General features: G+C 32.6%; 1 protein-coding gene across 2 annotated transcripts; it reads right to left on the bottom strand.

The window, feature by feature from the left end:
• Positions 1-1,996: 1,996 nt before the first annotated feature.
• Positions 1,997-12,612, bottom strand: LOC123668392 (peptidoglycan-recognition protein 3-like). Of its 2 annotated transcripts, none has more exons than XM_045602124.1 (5): positions 12,551-12,612; positions 7,710-7,901; positions 7,122-7,306; positions 5,193-5,328; positions 1,997-3,693 (listed from the first exon to the last, which is right to left on the bottom strand). In XM_045602124.1, exons 2-5 carry the CDS (start codon positions 7,789-7,791, stop codon positions 3,458-3,460), a joined length of 639 nt encoding a protein of 212 aa, XP_045458080.1. In that variant the 5' UTR covers positions 7,792-7,901; positions 12,551-12,612; the 3' UTR covers positions 1,997-3,457. The 2 variants fall into 2 exon arrangements, with proteins under 2 accessions (XP_045458080.1, XP_045458078.1); XM_045602122.1 differs by having other exon boundaries at positions 12,433-12,595.
• Between the last annotated feature and the right edge of the window lie 2,362 nt (positions 12,613-14,974).

The raw sequence follows: 14,974 nt of genomic DNA, 5'->3' as shown, positions 1-14,974 counted from the left end.
TCTGCGTTATCAAAGATCACTAAAAAATTATTAATTACATCTCGATCAAATTTAAATGAGACTACAAAACAAGCACCAGCTTTCGATTAAAACAAGAATCATCAAAATTAGTATACCTAGTGGAAAGTTATGCGTTATAATACATAATACGTAGGTCGACGAAAAAATAGTAGAGAAAAATCCCATTAGCAGATATAACTCAAAAAGTACTTGTTAGATCTCAATTGTATTTAAATGGGACCACAGAACACGCACCACCTTTTGATTTAAAAAAAAAAAACCAGAGAAATCGGCCCATTCCACTCCAGTAAATACATATATATATATATATATATATATATATATATATATATATATATATATATATATATATATATATATATATATATATATATATATATATATATATACGCACTACATCTCGCTCTCTATATCGACTAATTTCTCGAGCCACATCCAAAACACGCCGACGAACCATTTAAGAAACTTCATGAAATAGGCATGTTTTTTAAACTATGTGCTATATATGCCTAGGTCTCCCTACGCTTTTTTTTATACCACAGGTGCTCAAACTTTATCATAAAAAATTTGAATACACTATTTTCCATTTTTAAGTATTTAAAAAAAGAAACAGTTGCAGCTAGAAATATTTTGTGATGCGCATTAGCAAGGCCGATTATCCACGGTTATTTCCAGAGAATATCAATTCGTTATTATTGAATTTGCAAGGTATCGAATTTCGTACTTATTTTTTTAAAATAAATCCTAGACCGTTGCGGATAGATTTTTTATTTTTTTCTGGGTTTGCCCTGTGCCCCTCCACAAGCGCCTGCAGGGTTATCCATTAATTGCCGGACAACCTGTATATAGAATTAATTGAAATGTTGGGAATGTTTTTTCACAGTCATTTAAGTTTTTGTGTACGCTCTTATACTTATCGCATTAACTGAATGAATGAATGAATGAATGTGCTTATACCTACCTACACTACTAATATTTTGAGAATAATTTGAAACTAGTTTTTTTTTTTTTTAATGAACGCATAATTGAATCGTTAATCGAACATTTTACAGATTCGATTTGATAAAATGAGTAGTCTTCGTGAATGAGTATTTTTTTACCTACCTTCCTTACGTTTTAAACATATCAGAGATTTTAAATAATTTAGATATATCTAGAACCCTGATAATTTTAGGAACTACTGGTTTGAATTGATTTTTGTGTTAGATAGTCAATTTAAAGAGGGCATATTATTTTAGTATGTTTTTTTTTGTAGCTTCATCTCTTTTTTTTGACAGCATTTTTGCTTTTCAGGTGTTGTCAAATTTTGCTCGAACCAGATAAATGCTGGTTATCCAATTCATACTATTAGTTCGTTCTTCTTGTATGTTTATATATTTCATTCAAATTTTAATCGTTAAGTATAGCTACGCATTACTTCACTACAATGTGAAAGTCAAAGTATGAATAGTACAATAGATCCAGAGCCCGCGAGGGCCAGATTTCGTCGTTTTATAAAGGCTGTAAGTTTCTCAGTTCATGCTCCCAACACAGGTAGCAACAATGGCCAAATATGAAGTTTCTCTCAGTGGCTTTGGCAGATGCTAGGTAGCAAAGGCGTACAAAAAGAGAACTAACTTTCGGCATAACACGTAAATTTTTAACATTTTGTTCGAAGTAATATTAGAAATCACGTCAACTATTGCAAGACGTTTTGCGTAGTGGAAACCCCTAGCCAGACAGACACCCTTAAACTTTTGTATTAACAGTCGAATTTTTGCATTAATAGTCGAATTTCTCCAGGCTGCATATTTTTTTAATAGGTATACGACGTTACTGGTAATAAGCCTGTGGAGAAGAAAGGGTATGACAAAAGTAGCACAAGTAATTTGAATTGAATTCTCAAGCTTGCTATTATTGAGAATTCAAGAAGGCCAGAAAAGGACAAGTTTGTACATTAGAGATAATTTATATGTGTGATAATAATATGGAAGTGTTACGCATATCATTGAAATATTTTTATTTTTAAAACACGTATTACAACAGTAATGTTACAAATAGTTAATTACACCTGTTGAATAATCATTAATGACACGCCCGTCTATATATAGAATTACAATAAAAATATAGTATTATGACAAAAATAAATAACATGGTTTATAAGAACCTTTAACAAAATATTTATGTAATAAATTGTTGCATTTGTTGTAAAGAATTATGAGAGACGAGATCACAAACCATATAAAAGACATTTTCTACCGAAACATCTTTGTTAGAAAAATCTCACTATTTGTCTTTTGATATTTATTATTAAATTGAAGTTATGAACACTTTAAAATGTGCGTTACTATGTCACTGTACGTGACACTTGATTGCACTTTTTTAAAATTTAAAATATATCAAATATGTACCTACGATATACATATAAGATAAAATGTAGATAACAAATCTACTTTTCCTTAAAATTATAAAAACTCTCACTTTTGTCTTGGTACGAAAATTAAAGCATGTTACATTCACTACAATTATAACTTAGGCTTGGCCAAAAATCAATCTTATAATTTTAGTCAATATTTATACATTATACCCATATTGGGATAATGTGTATTTAAAAGTTACAAAATCGTAATATAAATGGTAGAACAACACTCGTGAGTTTTAAATGTGTAGGTTTAGTTGTATAATACATAAATAGTTTAGAAAGATACATACTCATTCCTTTTTAAGTTTTGAGCACCATATTATATATAATAATTATGCTATTATTAGGAATATTAGTATATCATATAAAGCTAAAATTGATGAAAAGGGTAAATCTCACTGTAAGTCTCACAATATTATGAAATAAACACGTAATAACTACTCCTTATATATATTACCCTCATAAATTAAATATATATTTACTAGTTAAATGTCACCTCGCGATGGACTTTATGGACACTAAATTTCGAAAATTGAGACGGAGTAGGTGTTGAATTTTAGTTAAATTGTATTTTTTTTTTTGTATAATATTTAAAAGAATAAAAACTTCAATATATCGACCTCTTGGTACTCTGTATCTTTTTTATATATTAATTTTTTAATAAGTCGTAGAAAAGTATGTGCGTGGATACGATTTACTATCGAATATTGCACATCAAAAAAGACTATTGATGCAGTAAACAGAAAGGACAGTAGACAGGCGGACATTTAACATTACCTTATATAAATTCATCTACGTCAAGACTTCTGTATATAGTTGAAGTCTTAAATGTCTCTATCACTATGATTTTATTGATAGAGGGTGGAGGGTTCGGGGAGGGGATGTAGGTTATTTTTATATTATAATGACTACGTTACTAAGAGTATTTTTTTTTTGATTAGATATATCATGATAGTTATTATTTTTTAATTTGCTATATGCTATATTATGCTCAGTTTCTTTTAGTTTGGATTAGCCATGTCATGTTTAGTTATTTTAATTTTTATCAGATCTAAAGAAATAATGTTTGGCTCTAAACAGATGTGTCCTTTCAATAGCCGTCTCGAATTGATTCAAGATAGTGTTTCGAATATAGCCTGATCCTAGTAATGTATCGTTTTTGACAATAAAAGTGAAGTTCCTGTTCAAGTAGCCGTTGCTAACCGATGCCGTTAGAATGTTGCCCGCGGATTGTAGTTGCTTAAACGATGGCATTTCGTAGGTAAAACTACCTGTAAAAAATTTAAGAGAGAATGATTGCATTAATCGGCTTTAGTAACATTTATGGCCTATTTTGAGAAAAAGAGGAATTATGTACTGCCATGCTTAGGTAAAAGGCGGTAAAGTTTAAGGATATCAATCAAAGACAAGTTCAGTTTTGATTTTTTTTTTGCGGTCACCAATCCGCCTGCCCCGCGTGGTGACTATAGGCGACACATATAAGTTCACGCCATTTTTGGCGCGAACTAGTGGAGGCCTGTGTCCAGCAGTGGACTGCGATAGACTGAAGTGATTGAATTTTTTCAACAAACTAAATTTTATTATAATAATAAAATATAGATTAAAAGAAATAGGTTTAAAGATACGCTTTAAAAATTGTATTTGATAGCATTAAACGGAGTTTACTGTGTTTTGACTAAGCATGGCAGTGGCTCTCAACATAATAATAATAATAATAATCATCTTGCTAACGGTGAGTACTTGCACAGACATAACCAAGTAGCCAGGATTATACACCAAGAACTTGCTATTCGATACGGCCTCGTTAAAAATGAGTTGCCTTATTATAGGTATAACCCAACGCCATTTCTTGAGAATGGTCATGCATTGCTCTACTGGGATCGATCTATTGTCACTGACAGGTTTATTGCAGCCAATAAACCTGATATAGTGCTAGTAGACCGATCAGCGCGCCGAGCAATTATTGTTAACATTACAGTTCCACATGACGATAATCTCGTAAAGGCCGAAAAAGAAAAATTAAGTAAATATTTAGACCTTGCCCACGAGATTACCGGCATGTGGAATGTAGACTCAACAATAATTGTTCCTATTGTTGTATCGGTTAATGGTCTATTAGCGAAGAGTTTCGACCAACACTTTAACAAACTCTCACTTGACTGTTGGATCAAGGGTCGGATTCAAAAGGCAGTGTTGCTTGAAACGGCCCGCATTGTGAGGAGGTTCCTCAGCCTAGAACCTTAACTACCGGTGGCCTGGACCTCAACCTGCCACCGGAGGACTACTATTTTTATATTTTTAAATATTTTTATTTGTCTTTTTTATAAATATATTTAAAAATGTAATCATAAGAAAATATATTGAATAAAAGAAATAATAATAATAAATATCTACACAATACACACATGGTCTTCTGTTCCTAAAGTAAGCAACTTAACAGCCGACTGGTATAGCTACATTTTTTTTTCGATAAACATTCTTATAAATAATACATATATAAATATATAAATAAATATTTATATTACACCCAGACTCAGGGTGGGAATCGAACCCACAACCCTCGGAGTAGAAAGCAGGGTCACTACAAACTGCGCCAACGGGCTAGTCAACATATCAGATTGGCGCATTAAAAAAAGCAAAATATTTAGCGTTATGATATTATTGTATTATACATTAGCTGTTTCTGCGACGTCATTCGAAATTATCATGGTAAGACTAAAGCGTAGAGGATAAAAAAATAAATAAATATTTAATTAAAAATAAAATATACCTATAAATGCAATTAACAGGCACTGTAGTTTTGGATATAATTGTGAAGGACTGTCCCATCCGAGATACTCGTAAATATATCCATCAGATGAAATCATGAAATTGTACGGCAAAATCTTGTTCTCATTAATGTTATCCTGGAAATAAATATTCATTTAAGTATATATATAATGTGTCTGTAACGTTTTACAGGGGGTCATTGTAGATATATTATATCAAGTGGTGGAGCAAGTCCTTAATGACCTCAACTGAGAAACGTTTTTATTATTAAAGAATAAGAGTCATGTTCTTCCTACACATAGGCTTTGCTTTTTTACATATAAATCTACTAATATAATGAATTAGCCTGTAATTACAGCGTATGATGATAACCTATACGATAGAGAGACGATATTATACTGTTTATTTTTATTGATTTACTAGCGATCTCTGTCCTTCTATATATTTTTACACGATAAGTAATCACCAACATATCATTTATACTCAAATCTTCTCCGAAACACGCTGCATCTTGTGGTATAAGTATTATTTAGATCGGTTCAGTCGTTTTTGCAAAATAATCGAACAAAAATCCATTTCTCAAAAAATCATTCTTCAACATTAGACAGATAGATAGATTATGGCATTGTACACTGTGTTTGCTTCCTATAAAACAATAACTGTCCAACACTTAGGAGTTGATTCGCAAACATTCGCTTTGCCAACAGTTTGGATTGGAAATGTTTAGAAAAATAATAAGTCCACCATAACCAGCTATATTCGTATAAGCCATCAATGAAATTCGCAAGTAAAGAAAAAGCCAAATCTAGCACAATTTGAAATATATTCAGATTAGATTATTAATAGTAATTACCCAAAAAAATATTCACATAAAATTTAAAGGAATAACCCAAAATTTTTGCTGTCATTAATCGAAATAAAACATAGCACATATTTTTGATGGGACAATGTTACATTTCTGTGCACAAATATTGTGAGACGAGATTATATATATACTAGCAGCCCGTCCATCGCACGTGTATTTAACAAAAATTTCAAAATTATAATACACACGGCCCGAACCCCAGTGACGCCTAACTCGCATAAGGCTAGCCGAGCAGGGTGAGCACGCAACATTTTTCTAATACTTACATTTTTAAACTCGTAATATCTTTCAAATGGATTCTAATTGAATAATTCAAAAAGTTATATAAAGGTATTGTAGCAGTATTGAACATAGAGTAATTAATTTAGATAAGGATTAAGTAAAGAGCACATAGGAAGAAACAAAGTGTTCTTTTATTTAAATTGTGGCATAACTATAATAGACATAATTATGCTGTCTCGACACTTTTTTGTAAATAATGAATTGTTCTACAAAGTCGTAGAACATTATTTTATTCTATCATTAATAGCTTTCGCAGCTCACGCGATGTTACACCTTTGGTTACATTGTTGGAGTTTTAGTAAGAAGCCCTATTTTAGTTTATTTTTAAATTATAATATAGTTTAAGTCACCCGCGGATAGTGTAGCTTCCCAACAGTTAAAGAATTTTTAAATCGGTTACTTAGTTTCGGAGCCAATTCCATGCAAGCAAACAAACAGATAGATACGTAAAACACTTGAAATGTATATTTCTAAAAAAATCAAAATATATCAAATTAGTTAATTTAACATATCAATTAGTTTATTATAGCAATGAAATATATGTCATATTTTAATGTATTAAGGTTTACACTCTAAAAAAATATTTGGATTATGGCCTACAGTTCATTTAATTAAACATGTCCTGTGAACCATAGATTTCTAACACGCAGATAGCTGGCAATCAATATTAACAAATACAATTCAATTAATTAGTACTAGAATCTAAATCTAGTGCAAGGTAAGTAAAACTGGGTCGCATAGGGCATAGATAGTTATAAAGCTAGTCATATAAAAATAAAATACCTCCAAATACGTCATTAGTTCGATGCAGGATTCCTTATCAGAGCAATGTCTGGTGTCAGTCTGGTCAACCACAACAGATTTGGCCCTGAAGACAGGCTCGGGTTTGGAGAAATTCGGACTCATAGCGTCCCATTCCGCACGGGGCACGAAAAGAGGCGGTACTTGTACCGGTGGCAGCATGTTCTCTAAAATTGAACAAAAATGTAGTTATTTTTATTTTTATACAATACAAAGGTTAAGTGAGTAATATTTATATCCGGCCTGTGTCGGTGGTCTCCCCGAGGAGAGCACGTAATAAAGATGTCGGCCCCGAGTGTTATCGTAAGCACCTGATAGTAATCGTTTCTTGCAGTAGTTATCCATGAACCCTCAGTGGAGCAGCTTGGTTGGTCAAGTTCCTTCGCTTCTTCAACAATATAGAGACAGAAGACAGCCCAGCAGTGAGATGTTAAAGGCAAAATTAATGTCAAAATGGATATATACGTATAAAAATTGTTTCATTTCGTTCTACATATTGATGTAGTAGGTATTATAAAATACAATATAAAATAATACATAATCAATAAAACAATCAGAGATTCTATTTACCCGAATCGTCTTCGGTGATCAGAAGGTAAATGCCAATCGATAGTCCGCACATCAAGAACATTCCCATCATGATGACAGCCATAATAGTCAGCAACTTTATACGTTCGTCGTTCCGAGGGCAGCGAGGCAGCAGCGGAGTCTCCTCAGACTCGTCATCTTCTTCGTAATAGGAGCCGTAGCGCGATTCATGATCTGGATGGTCAAAAACGTTAAACTCTTCAAAAGAACTGTTCCTTCGAAAAACGTTTCGATTTCGTTGCGGACCGTTTAATGTCAAACATATTGTTAACGAATATTACCGCCCAGTAACGAAAATGAATCGCAATGTATGTATTATATATCGCTTAAGGACAAAGGATCTGTTTCATTGATTGCCGCTGAAGCTGACAGATCATGGTAGCCTACAGATTACATATTATATTTTTTTTCAACATTAAACGGCTCTTTATCAGTCAAATATTTCTATTCAAAATCCGTGAAACCAAAAGTTGTTGTTTATTAGTTAAGGTGAAACAAGCCCTGAGGGTGGAAATATTTTAAAAGTAGTGTGATTCAGACGCTAAAATATATGATATACATTATTTATTTTATTCAATGATAAACTGGTAAATATAATAAAATACATACTCATTTCCCACACCGAACGGGCAAAAATGTCGTAAGTGTGACAAAAACTGTACAAATATATACTTTTCCCTCATATTCTATATACATATATATTCCCCTTGGTCACGCCATAACTTATGATGAGCAGATGACTAACACAGTTAATACATGGAATAGTCAAAGTTTTCTTTATACAATATTTCATAGCAGATATTATAAATTTATCAATTATTATTTAATGAAAGGTAACATTACTGTGATATTCATAAATTTACACATTTAACATCATTTAACATGAAATGCTTTCATGACTTTACATAACATAAAAATTTTAAAAAAAGTTATTCTAAAAACATAACAGAAAAGTATTCGTCTACCCTTGTCACTCAAGCAAAAAAGTTCGTCTACCACTTAGTTGTGTCGCCTTTGCTCTCAATGACAGCTTTAATGTGAACAGGCATGGTTGCAACTAACGCTGCACACTCCTTAGGCATAATTGACTCCCAGACAGCCAAGAGTTTAGCCTTTAAGTCACTCTTCGATTTTGGTGGATTTTTACGGAGATTTTTTTTCATTTTCCACCATAGGGTTTCGATCGGCGACAAGTCTGGGCTGTTAGATGGCCATTCGATTGTAGGGATGCTGTTCGCCAGTAGCCACGTCTTTGTTGTCTTTGCAGTATGGCAGGAAGCATCATCCTGTTGAAAAATGAAGGAACCTTGATGCTTGAGTGACCGAATATGGGCAGTAAATTCTAAAGGGTTTAAATTCTTCTAAAAGGTTTTGATTCCTTGCAGAATTGATAGAACCATCCACAAACTGCACCACCAACACATGCAGGAATGCAGCCCCATATCATAAGAGATGCCGGAAACTTCACTTTGCGTTTGAGACAATCAGTATGAAATGACTCTTTTTGTTCCGAATCACTTTTTTCCTTTCATCGCCGACTGTCATTTCAAATTTGGACTCGTCACGCCAAATAATATTACTCCACTGATCAGAAGTCCAATTTAAATGATCACGAGCAAACTTCAACCTTTTTTTCTTTTGTACAGCAGTCAACAGTGATTTCTCCTTAGCGGTGTAAAATCCGTAACCCATTCTTTTTTTTAGGACTCTTTTGCAAGTATCAACTGAGACGTCTTTGTGAATCATGTCCTTTCAATGCACCGTGAGTTTTCCAGCTCGAGCACGGCGATTATTTTCGATAATTTTCTTCAGGATTTTATTTTCTGCTGCACTTATGATGCGTGGTCGACCAGTTTTCTTCAAACAAGAAGTCGTTCTATTCTTTCTATAGTACTGAATGTCGAATGATGAAGTCTTTAGATATTTGGTAACTTGATTTGCCAGCATCAACCCCACAAACTATTCACTTTCACACGGGTTTGCCACGATCCATTTTTATTTGAAAAATAATGAAAAAAAACTGAAATTTTCAGAATTTATACTGTCTCACTTGACAGATGACACAGAATTACTTTTACAAATTTAAATTAAGCAACATAATTGTACAAAGAAGGAATAATCACGGATATACGAACTCGACGAACTCTTTTGCATCGATTAACAATTAGACGAAGTATTTTGTTTATAACTTCTTCGAATTTAAAATAGGATATGTATAAATTTAACAAGCTAAAATAGTTTATTGCTTCATAATTAAAAAATGGTATAAGTAACACGACATGCGATAGTAAAACAGTTTAATATTTTATATAGATATACAAAAATAATGAAGTTAGAAAAAATCTCACAGAGAAAATTTCACACTAAACGAACTATTTTGCATCGGGCTTATATACTTTACTTACAATTAAATATCTTAAAAACATATATTTACCTCTTACTGACATTGATGATAGGATTTATATAACTCAAACTTTCTTAACAAAATTAATTATTTAAATTAAGAACAAAATTTATGTGATCAAAAGCAATGAGGTAACTTTATGTAATACAACTATCATATTAATATTAGTAGTGTTCACAATTAAACATTAGTCATTAATAAGTCAATGTCATGTTGTTATTTAAATAATTACTCATTTAAAGAAACACAGATGTATTAATACTAAATGAGCAAATAATTTAGTATGAGATCTGGCTTGAGAAATCCAATGAACGCACTAGCATGGTTATAATTTACAATGAAGGGATGGTTAATTCAGACTTTAATTACCTTATTTACTTTATTAATTTAATTAATATTGTTTGGACATTTTCATTGACAGCCTATCAGATATAAGTCGAGATATATATGTATTATCTTGCATATGTATTGGAACATTATTATTGAACACATGAGGGTATATATTATGTGTGTTGGATCTTAGACAGAAACTTATCTAAATTGATAGTAATGTCAATGTTTTAGGAAAGTAGTAATTAGTTGTATATTTGAAACAGCACTGCATACACTGTGTTGTATTTTACATGTAAGTTAATTCAAGTATAACTTTCAGATGACTGTTTTCAATTTTTTTCTTAAATTTACTATTACTATATACTGACGTAAGCCTTGTCATGTTTGAAAGAGAATGGTTTGTAAGGAGAACAAATAGTTTATAGTATATTGTTTTAACAAAGTAAACCATGTCCATTTTCAAGTTATTTAATTTTTTATAATACGCATGCGTGATAAAATCGATACCTGCTACTTTATAAAATAATAATTAAAATTTAAGCATGATAAAGACCATATCTAATAAGTTCTTACTTCGGTTAATTATGTGTTATCAAAAAGTGGTAAATCTTTAGTTAAGTGGGTTCCAATTTATGGGGTCCTGGGGGAAGAGGGGGTGAAGGGAGGGGGGAGGGTGGGTTTTTTACCCCCCTCGTAGTGTGCTTTTCGCGTAAACCCCGTGGTTTCGAAGATATCGTGTTTGAAGTTTTGAGGTTAACTTTACGTGATTCAGAGATATTACAATACCTTAGAGCTCCGCGTCTGACTCCACCTTAACTCCGGTGCTGCGGGAAGTGCACTCATATGCTCTGTTCACCAACTTTCACACTTTATTTTCGAACAAATTTACGTAAAAACGATCTCGATTGCAAGATCAACAAACGATACGAACTGACGTTTAACGACTAACAAATAGACACCGTTGACCAAAATAAGGCGTCACTTAGCATTTCCTTTAAAACACAAAGCTTTAGATTAGGAAAAACCGAATTTCGGGACCGTGGGGGGAAGGGGGGGGGCGCTACCCTTGGTACCACTGTCACACCTCAGAACCCCATGGTTATGGAGATATCCATGGTTAAAGTTTTGAGGTTAGAAGAAGAATTTCGAAAGTTAGAGGAACGCTTGGCTCCGGCGCTGCGGGAAGTGCAGCCCTTCCGCCCTTGCGTGCGAAAGCACGCTCACTCATGCTCCGTTCCGCAGCGGAGGCTGGTCGCCTTCGGCGACCAGCCTCAGCCGCTCCTCTACGCATTCGTTCGCGCGCTTTCGCACGGCGGGCGAGGGCTGCCCTCCCTCCGCGCCTCCGCGGCACAAAAAAAACACTCTAGGGGTAGGACAGACCAAGACCACGTGGACAGTGGGGTGCTCCGATTCGGTTTTGGGTATTTTTCGAATTTCTAAACCTATATTCTAGCACGCAATGTTACTAATTTTATTAGAATATTATGTCTGACGCGTTATTTTGTTTAAAAGTGTCGATTTGTCAGTCGTTAAGCGTCAGTTCGTATCGTTTGTTGATCTTGCAATCGAGATCGTTTTTACGTAAATTTGTTCGAAAATAAAGTGTGAAAGTTGGTGAATGGAGCATATGAGTGCACTTCCCGCTGCACCGGAGTTAAGGTGGAGTCAGACACGGAGCTCTAAGGTATTGTAATATCTCTGAATCACGTAAAGTTAACCCCAAAACTTCAAACACGAAATCTTCGAAACCACGGGGTTTACGTGAAATGCACACTACGGGGGGCTAAAAAACCCACCCTCCCCACCTCCCTTTACCCCCCCACCCCCATTTCACCCCATAAATCGGAACCCACTTAACTAACGAATGACCTCAAAAAGTATCAATAGCTTGGAATAGATTTGAAAAAAGATTTTTCTAATAGTTTATCATTTTGTTCCTTCTAATTAATATTAAAAGAAATGTCTTACCTACAGGCGATATTAATGACTGCATTATGATTTTTTCAAATGTTGGCCATTGCTTGTAAAAACAGTACACTATATTTTTTTTCGCAAAAAATACCTTTTTAGTAAAATATTTGTTTACCTGTTGATCAAAATCTACATTTTATGAGTTTTGACATTGAACTTAGGCCGAACTTAGGCTTAAAAAATTAAGTAGGTCTACAGCAGGGCTGCCAGGTGCAAAAAAGGTGCGATCGTACGCCAACTATAAAAAAAATCGTATACCAAAGAAATTTTGAAATAAAAAAATCAAAGCAAAATTCATTTAGTTTTAGAAAATAAATGCATTAAACTATTTGTTAGACTTATAAAAATTTTCCGTGGTCATATTTTTTAACCGACTACAAAAAAAGGAGGAGGTTACTCAATTCGACCGTACATATATTTTTTAATGTATGTTCGGGGATAACTCCGTCGTTTATGAACCGATTTTGATAATTCTTTTTTTTGTTGGAAAGGAGATATCGTAGTTTTGTACCATGATAAGGAAACCAGGATCTGATGATAGGATCCCAGAGAAATCGAGGGAAACTCTCAAAAATCCGTATACTTAACTTTTTACTGGGTGTACCAATTATGTTTATTAACAAAAGAATTTGTTGACTTAAAATTAGTACAATTTTCGGTTTTTCTTATTAATTACTTGGCCAATAATGTGCCCTTTATATCATGAGATAAACTGTTTCTAAGTTTTGTTTTCATTAAATTAATTTCGCTGAATACTCGTTCACAATTTGCATTAGAATGGGACAAACATAACAAATTTAAAGAAAATTAAGCCAGTGTTTTATAATTTTCAAATAGTTTTGTTGTTGCCCCCCATAACTTGTCGGTATTCATTATTAAATCAGTTTTATACAAAACATTACTTTTTTGAAAAAAGAATAATAATAATAAGTTTCGTAAGAATACAAACAAATACAGTCTTTATATGTATAAATGTTTAAAGAGTCTTCATTTAAATAAAATATCTAGGCACGCGTTAGGTAGTTGGAAAATATTCCAAAATTCATGCTTGCCGGTGGATGAAACTTGTTTCATTATGAAACGTTTCCAGGTAATAGATATATAAAAATCGTATATTTTGCGTACGATCTTGGTCTAGCGATTGTATTTGAGTAAAAGTGCTAAAAATCATATGAGTAATTGAGTACGATTAAAATCGTACATCTGGCAGTCCTTGTCGGTAGGTGGGTACCTATTGAAAAAGATACCAGTGCTGCCAACTGTTTCTCGGTAGTCATAGAGATATTGATTTTTCTCTTCGGTCTCATGTTTTCCTTTTTCATAGCTGCTATTTATATCCGTCGTTTTAAATTTCTAAAGTAACAGTGACGATGAAATAAATGCCTTGTTAACTTAGGTACATATGTTTTTTAAAATATTGAAAGATTCATACAAAGATTCAATTCGTGTATTATAATATATATTATTACTAGCCGACCTTGTGGACTACGTATCAGCATATTTTTTTTTCTTGAATATAATAATATTTTATATAAAACACAATAAAATATACCCTTTCTTCCACGTTTGATCTAACTACACACGGTGTGCAAATTTAATTGAAATCGGTTAAGTAGTTTAGGAGTCTATCGCGGACAAACAACGTGACGGGTAATTTATATATATTTTAAGATTTCAAATTTTTTCATAGTTGTGGTTAAATTTTTATCTAAAATATAAAATATTACAAATATCTTCAAATACTTTTGAAATTGCAACATAAATATATAGATATGAAGTCATTCTTTGAGAACAATAAATCTATATAATTATATCTATAAAAATGAATATTTGTCTGTATGTCCTTTATAGAATCGTAAACTATGCATTTGATCATGTCATGATCTTCAGCAAAGTGTTGTGCATGAGCCCACAAAGGGGGCAATAAAATATTAAAGTTAAAATCACTGCTGCTTTACTTATCGACCTTTTAAGCTACTCACCGGTTAGATATTTCTTGAAGTAATTTGCATTTAATGTGAATTTTATATTGCCTTTAGAAGTAACGAAATAAGTTAATATTGTTGTATTAAGCATATAAAATGATTTAATGATATAATAAAAAAATTCTATACTAAAAATTATCTCGGTAAAATATTCTTATAGTTAAAACTTACCGGGTGGGTTTACAAAAACCTGCATTACTTTATTTCACTAAATTTAATAATGTTAAACTATTTTAAGAATTAAATGCTCAAAGCAAGAGTATTTCAGTCGAGAGATGAAAAAGATGTGCTACAAATAGCAATTTATAAGTTATTGATTTCGATACGGTGCTACCAACCTAGATGATCGGAATATAGCTTCTGATTTAAAAGTAATTTAAAAGATAAATAGAGCTGGCAACACAGGAATCGTCATATTCAATTGACAGATAATATTTCTTTACATTACTCGTATTCTTATTTCAAAGCCATTTTTCGACGATGAAAATTAAAATCTTTAAGAACAATTAAGTGCTTACTAGTATTTGTTAAATTTTTTATTTCATAATTTATAT

The sequence above is a fragment of the Melitaea cinxia genome, chromosome Z (assembly GCF_905220565.1).
Source record: "Melitaea cinxia chromosome Z, ilMelCinx1.1, whole genome shotgun sequence".
Taxonomy (NCBI): domain Eukaryota; kingdom Metazoa; phylum Arthropoda; class Insecta; order Lepidoptera; family Nymphalidae; genus Melitaea; species Melitaea cinxia.
Note: the sequence above shows the minus strand (reverse complement) of the source record. Positions and strands in the feature narration are given on the sequence as shown.